Below are 7,719 nucleotides of genomic sequence, written 5' to 3' on the forward strand. Positions count from 1 at the left end.
CAGCCTCGGATAGCCAGTACCCTCTCGACCAAAAACTTCACAACCACCAACACTCTTCTCAATACGTTGGTCCAGTAGACACTCTCTGACTCGAACTGTTTTTGCAGTTCTGTATCTATTCTTCCGCTGTCAGATGCCAGTGTAACGTAGGTCAGTATTGTTTTCCTGTGGTGTTTGCTATTTTCATACTCTCCTATGCGCTCAGCGGCATGTTTCCAGTCACTAAAGCCAGTTTCGAAGATGGACTGACAGTTACCATCACTGAAGATGCAGCATGCAAAACAAAACAAACAGCCGGTGGAAGGGGAATTTAAGAGTCATTGCCTTGATATGTACCCACCATTTACGAGCTTGCGTTTGAAGTGAAATTTGGAGAAAAAATGTCTCTGCTGTTTGTATACTCATTCCGAAGCTTTGATATCCACACCCTTGTTCTGGCAGGACTCCAGCCCTTTCTTAGCCCAGTACGCTCCGACTGAATCATCTAACGTTTCCTTTCCCCAGCGAGCAGGATCAGTGCTGTAAGGAGCTTCAGTAGCAGAAACGTTAACACTAATGGCAGCCCGACTTGGTTGTTTGGAGACCTCTGTGGCTGGGAATCCCAAAGTCATGCTCTGTGCCTATTCAACGTTAGCTGCTGACTGTGGCAAGGACGGTGGTCCCGTGCTAACACTGGTGCTAGTGCTAGCTGTTGAACAAGTCTCCGTTTGTCCACCGGTCTCAGACTGTGACAAGAACGATGGTGCACCATCAAGAACAGGTTTAAGAAATTCTGTCAATTTCAATGTCTTTTTTAATGCTTCTTTCTCATGGTCCTCTTTTTCTTGTTTCCTTTTTCTTTTCTGTGCTCCACTCTCGTATTTTTTTTTGTCCGCCATGATGATAGCTACCTATTTTGGGCCCCTCTACAGCTTGGGCCCTGGGCTGCAGCTCAGCCTAGCCCTGCCTAAAGTCCGGCCCTGGCTGGATAGGCCATGTCGTTCGGACACCCTAGCTCACATCTTCCCCCAACAGATCCCTGGCTCCCAGTTGAGGGAAGGTCAGTGAGCCCTTGCTGGGCAAAGGAAACACGTCAAAGATCACATCAAAATCGGCCTGCAATTCTACATTGCATCTCAGATGTTCAAACATTCATTTTTCATCAAAGCATTCAACGTGAAATTCTTCTTCTCCAGGCAGCCATTAAATCAAGGAAGAAAAGAAAGGCAGCATGATCATCAGCCCCCAAATCCTCCTCCCTGCTCAAAAAAAAATGAACAAAAACAGAACAGGCACATCAACCCCAAAGTCCCCCTCCCTGCTCAAAAAAAATGAACAAAACGGAACAGGCATATCAACCCCCATACCCCACTCTCTGCACAAAAAATAAACAAAAACAGAATGGACACACCAACCCCTAAATCCCCCTCCCTGCACAAAAAAACACACAAAATGGAACAGCTATGAAAGCTCTCTGGGCATGTTGTAACCTTCTGGACTCCTCTGGAATAGGAACTGCGATGGACTTCACTGCAACAGTACTGGAGCCCAGAAGCTGTCAGGTCAGAGGGAGAGTAGAATGATGAATTAAAGTGGCAGGCAATAGAATCAACGTATAGAAAAGGCGGGAGGAACTCAGCGGGTCAGACAGCATGTGTGAAGGGGAACAGTCAACATTTTGGGCTAAGACCCTGCTTCAGGACTGGAAGGACACATGGCTGTGAAAGCAGGAATGCGTGAGCACACAGTCGAAGTGTCGGAGAGTGTCAGAGATCACAAAGGGGCAAGCAGTGAGTAAGGGTCTCACAGACCAGCTGTCGAGGAGAAGAGGAGATCTTTAGAGTTGGCAACAGGGTTGCCTCTGTAGAACAGACACAGGTTGGGAGATTCTGCAGGTGTTGGAAATCCGATGAACGTACACAAGATGCTGGAGGAACTCAGCGGATCAGGCACCATCTATGGACTCACATGAACAATTAACAATTCGGGCTGTCATCCTTCACCAGGACACTCGCAGAGGAGGGGTGCTGTGACAGACTGTCACACAGAACTTCCACTGAAGAGAGAAGGAAAACTTAATTCCAGGGGGGGTTACAGGGTTGTGCCTGCAGATTAAATTAGGTGCAGTTGTTCAACAAAGTGTTTCCTATAAGAATTAGCTTCTCGATTTATAGAGGAGACCAGATACGTCGCTTTCTTCCTTGTGGGCAACAAACTCAGAAATCAGAGAATGTTTTGACATTCCAATAATATTACAAATCCTTCTTAATCCATTGCCTTTCTTTGAAACCACAGTGGGCGGCCAGCTGATCTTCCTCAACTTGTCATCGCCTCATGATAACTTTCATTATAATATGAAACTTATGTGTCATCTGAGCAACATAAGTTTCCAAAAACAAATGTACGAGGAAGTTCCATATGAATTCGTGGCATATGATTGTACATACTGAAAGTTCATGTCAGAGTTTACTGGAAATGAGCAGTTGGAGCAGATTTTCCTGTTCTTGTCTCCAAGCCAAACTGGAGTAGAAGGTGAATGTAAATTGGTAAATTGGTTTATTGAGGTACAGTGAACAATTTTGTACTGAGCATTTATTCACATTGAGGTAGTACAAGGGAAAACAATCACAGAGTGCAAAAGGAAGTGTTACAATAGTGGAGAAAAAACAGTGTAGGCAGACAAAAATTTTCAAGGCCATTACAAGGTAGATTGTGAGGTTAAGAGTCCAACTTATTGGATGGGGAGGGGTGGGTCTGTTCAATAGTCTTTTAATGATGGGATAGAAACTGTCCTTGAGCTTGGTGGTGCATGCTTTCAGGCTTTTGTACCCCCTGCCCAGAGGGTAGGAGGGAAAGAGAGATGTCCGGGGTGGGAGGAGCAATTGATTATGTCTCGTTGCTGTACTGAAACAGCGAGAGACGTAGACAGAATCCATGGAGAGGAGGGTGGTTTCTGAGCTGCGTCCACAGATTTCTGCCATTTGTTGGGGCCTCAGACAGAGCAGATGTCGTACCACAGAACATAGAACAGTACAGGAACAGGAACAGGAACAGGCCCTTCGGCCCACAATGTTGTGCTGAACCAGCTAAAAAGTAAATCAACCTTCCCCACAAAAAAACTAATGCCTCCTACCTACCACAACCTGATCAGCCCAATAAGAAGGTGTAAAGGTCAGTCAGATGACCCATAGCCAATAACCCTGAAAGATAACATAGAAACAAACAGCACAATACAGGCCTTTTGGCCCACAAAGCTGTGCCGAACATGTCCCTACCTTAGAACTACTAGGCTTACCCATAGCCCTCTATTTTTCTAACCTCCATGTACTCATCCAGGAGTCTCCGACCCAGGTCTGAACACTGCCGATCCGGGTCGAACGTGCCAATCCAGCTGGTAACCGTCTCTGCTGGGAGACATCTCTGACCACCTCCGCATTCACCTTGTTGCTTCGATCTTCCTCGCCACTCCAAGATGTTTCATGACCCCTCACCTCATCTCTGGTCTTTTCCACAAGTCAGCTTGTGTTCTCGGTCCTTCTTGCACCGCCGCCCCACCCTCCCCCCACCTCCGACCTCCAGGAGGCTGCTCTCCGGACGGGGCAGCATGCTGCATCCTTCAGTCGAGTTCCCAACTGTACCTCACATGCACCAACATTTTCCGTAACACAGACAAGACAAAAAGAAAAGCAAAAGGTGTAGAAAAAGTGAAAAGTCGGATGGATTTGCTATCTGAAAGGTGTCGCCCAGGGAATCGTTCGCTGGTGCCATCTTGACCAAGAGATATTGTATTGAAGGCTGAGTTGTAGTCAACAAGTAGTTTAACAGAAGTGCTTTTACTGTACAGATGCTCCAGAGATGGGTTTAAGGCCAAGATGTCATCCACTGTAGACCTGTTCCGACGGTAGGCAAATTGCAGTGGGTTGATGTTGTTTGGGAGTCTGGAGTTACTGTACATCACCAGCCTCTTTAAGCGCTTTATAATGGTGGATATCAGGACCATAGGGCGGTAGTCATTAAGGCACATAACCTCTCTTTTAGGATCATAAGATGTAGGAGCAGAATTAGGCCATTTGGCCCATTGAGTCTGCTCCTGCATTTCATCATATTTTCTCAAGTGGGGGAGTCTAGAACCAGGGGGTACAATCGTATAATAGAGTGGTGTCCCTTTAGTACGGGGATAAAAAAGACTTTCTTTAGACAGAGGAGTGTGAATCTATGGAATTCATTACCACAGGAGGCTTGGTCATTGGGGCAGTCTAAAGTGAAGGTTGATAGATTCTTAATTGCTAAAGACCTCAAAGGTACGGGACGGCAGGAGAATAGGGTTGAGCAGGACGTTATACATCAACCATAATGGAATGGCAGAGCAGACTCGATGGGCAAATGACTTATTCTGCTCCTGTGTCTTATGGTGTTATAATGATCAATGTTGGTGTCAATGGCCTGGTCATTAGCTGGTAGTATGCTGGGTCTGCGGTGGTTGCGGGGGAGGGTTATGCTTGAATCCTTGCCGAACTGTGCGTACCAGAGATCCAAAATAAAATCAGAACATGATGAGGTCAGAAAGCATTGATGGGGAACGAAGTAGAGAGAACATCACAAACCAATGACTTTCCAATAGGGGGAACTCTTCTTCTTCAACCCATCAGCTCTGCTGGGGCACGGACCACCAACAGCAACTCAGTTCTGGGCCAGTCTTTCAAATCGCTCCCAGGTGTAGCCCAACTTCGAAGATCCTTTCTCTTCCAGGGATGAGATCTTTGGAGCTTCTGTTGGTGTTTTTGTAGCACTGGGTTTTTATGGGATGAGGTTGCTTGCCCAATGTCCAACCCTCCTCCTATTGCAACCAGGCTGAGGACTGTCCATTGTGGAGTTGGAGGATACCCGAGGAGTCTTCAATTCCAAGTACAAATATTTTCCAGTATTGCAATATTCTTGGGGAGTTGGAAATCATAAATTCTACAGAAGCTGGAAATCCAAAGCAGCACAGACAATGTGCTGGAGGAATTCAGCAGTTCAGGCAGCGTCTATTGAAATATTATTGGGGAATTGTGTCTTTTTTTCCAGTTATCCAAATGTATCAGTATGTTAAAAAGAAAGTTTGGTAAATTTAAGGATTAAAATAACTTGTTATGTGGTCTAATTGACAGATGCAAAACACAAGAAGCAACAGAGGGGAAATCGGACGGATCAACAACAAGGTGTCGACATCCCCCTCACAGCAGGGTTAGTACCTGGCAGGTGCCAAGTCCGTAATGTGTTGAAAGCAGTATCACGTGTAGAAGGGGTCATAAAGAAAGCTTTTGGCACATTGGCCTTCATAAGTCAATGTATTGAGTACAGAAGACAGGATCTTATGTTAAAGTTGTATAAGACATTGGTGAGGCCTAATTTGGAGTATTGTGTGCATTTTTGGTCACCTACCTCCAGGAAAGATGTAAACAAGGTTGAAAGAGTACACAGAAAATTTACAAGGATGTGGCTAGGTCTGGAGGACCCAAGTTATAAGGAAAGATTGATTAGATTAGGACTGTATTCCCTAGATTGTAGAAGATTGAGAGGAGATTTTTTTAGAGATATACAAAATTATGAGGGGTATTGACAAGGTAGGTACAAGCAGGCTCTTTCCACTAAGATTGTGTGGGACTGCAACCTGAGGTTATAGGTTAAGGGTGAAAGGTGAGAAGTTTATGGGGAATATGAAGGGAAACTTCTTCGTTCAAAGGGTCGTGAGAGTGTGATATGAGCTCTCAGTGCAAGTGGTGCATGCAAGCTTAATTTCAATGTTTAAGAGAAGTTTGGAGAGGTGCAAGGATGGTAGGGAATGAAGTGCTATGGTCAAAGGGAGTAAGCGCTTAAATGGTTTTGGCATGGACTAGATGGGCTGAATGGCCTGTTTCTGTGCTGTACTTCTCCATAACTCTATGATTCTACCGTGTTTCATGTTTGCTATGAATGCCCTCAAGAAAACAAATATCATGGTTGTATGTGATAATGTATGTGTACTTCGATAATAGATTTACTCCAAACTTTGGTTTTTGAATTTGCTTGCCACCAGAGTTACAAATGGTCAGGCAAACTCTGCAGAATTTACAAGCTTGTTTTAACCTTTTCTTTTTATCTGGCCTTTAATTTCTTTTAACTCTGATGCCTGTTTCCTTTCACTTGCAGTGATTCTGTTAATGGAACAGAGCCATCTAATAGGACAGAGACTGGTGGACACGTGGAATGCTCTGCCCCAGAAGGCAGTGGAGGCCAAGGCTCTGGATGCTTTCAAGAAGGAGATGGACAGAGCTCTTAAAGATTGTGGAATCAAAGGTTATGGGGATAAGGCAGGAACTGGATACTGATAGTGGATGATCAGCCAGTGCTGGCTCAAAAGGCCAAATGGCCTACTCCTGCACCTATTGTCTATTGTCATCTTAAACACAGAACCCCAAAGGGATGAAAGGCGGCACAATCAAGATTCAGTGATCCTTTTCCAGCAACTAACAAAATCACTTACTACATTATTAATTGCACTAATTAATTAATCGTTTTTTTTCTGGCAAACAACAGCCTGTAACTTCCCTCTGTGAGTTGTGCTTTTTAAGACGACAGTACACCTTGGACAATTTAAGATTCCCGCTAGATTGGAAAGTTTGGGTGGTGGGGGATGATGTTCAGCTCACTGCTCCATGAGGTTTACTTTCATCTGCTCTGAACTGATTTTGCTCGTCAAGCTCTTTGACTGGCTCCAGCGGTGCATCTGCTCTGTGGCCGTGCTCTCACTTTCCATTTTCGTGGACTCTGCATTTTCTGTTCTTGAGGAAACCATGCTGACAATGGCCTATTTTATCATGTGCCTCCAAGTACCCCAAAACCACATCCTTAACTATCAACTCCAACATCTTCCCAATCACTGAGGTCAGACTAACAGGCCTATAATTTCCTTTCTTCTGCCTCTTGCCTTTCTTGAAGAGAGGAGTGACATTTGTTGTACACACTCAAATATAATGCCTTCAGTCCTATATTCTGGGGAAGGTGGGACCTGTACAGATTGGATGGGTTGCACCTGAACTCAAGGGGGAGCAATATCCTTGCAGGTAGATTTGTTAGCATGGTTTGGGAGGGTTTAAACTAATTTGCAAGGGGGATGGGACCCAGAGCGATACAGCAGTGAAAGAAGTGCATGGAGTAAAGCCAGATCTAACCTATAGAGAGGCTTTGAGGAAAGAGAAGCAGAATAAAGGGTATAAAGATAGGAAGGTAGAAGGGCTAAAGTGTGTGTACTTCAATGCAAGAAGCATCAGGAGCAAAGGTGATGAACTGAGAGCTTGGATACATACATGGAATTATGAGGTAGTGGCCATTACAGAGACCTGGCTGGCACCAGGCCAGGAATGGATTCTCAATATTCCTGGATCTTAGTGCTTTAAAAGGGAAAGAAAGGGGGGGGGAGGAGGGGGGAGGAGGGGAAGGGGGGAAGGGGGGAAGGGGGGAAGGGGGGGAAGGGGGAGGAAGGGAGGCACTACTTGTCAGGGATACTATTACAGCTACCAAAAGGGTGGGTAATGTAGCAGGATCCTCTTTTGAGTCGGTATGGGTGGAAGTCAGGAACAGGAAGGGAGCAGTTACTCTATTGGGGGTATTCTATAGGCCCCCTGGTAGCAGCAGAGATACAGAGGAGCAGATTGAGAGGCAGATTTTGGAAAGGTGCAAAAATAGCAGGGTTGTTATCATGGGTGACTTTAACTTCCC

General features: G+C 45.3%; 1 protein-coding gene across 2 annotated transcripts in view; it reads left to right on the plus strand.

Annotated features, from left to right (window-relative positions):
- Positions 1–7,391, plus strand: part of LOC134346151 (uncharacterized) — an 85,209-nt gene extending 77,818 nt beyond the window's left edge. For both annotated transcript variants that reach the window (XM_063047456.1, XM_063047457.1), the window contains 2 exons: positions 5,130–5,205; positions 6,151–7,391. In XM_063047456.1, the coding sequence (XP_062903526.1) occupies positions 5,130–5,205; positions 6,151–6,280 (206 nt within the window). In that variant the 3' untranslated portion in view covers positions 6,281–7,391. The remainder of the gene's footprint in view (positions 1–5,129; positions 5,206–6,150) is intronic.
- The last annotated feature ends 328 nt before the right edge of the window (positions 7,392–7,719 follow it).

This window comes from Mobula hypostoma, chromosome 5 (assembly GCF_963921235.1).
Source record: "Mobula hypostoma chromosome 5, sMobHyp1.1, whole genome shotgun sequence".
NCBI classification, from domain to species: domain Eukaryota; kingdom Metazoa; phylum Chordata; class Chondrichthyes; order Myliobatiformes; family Myliobatidae; genus Mobula; species Mobula hypostoma.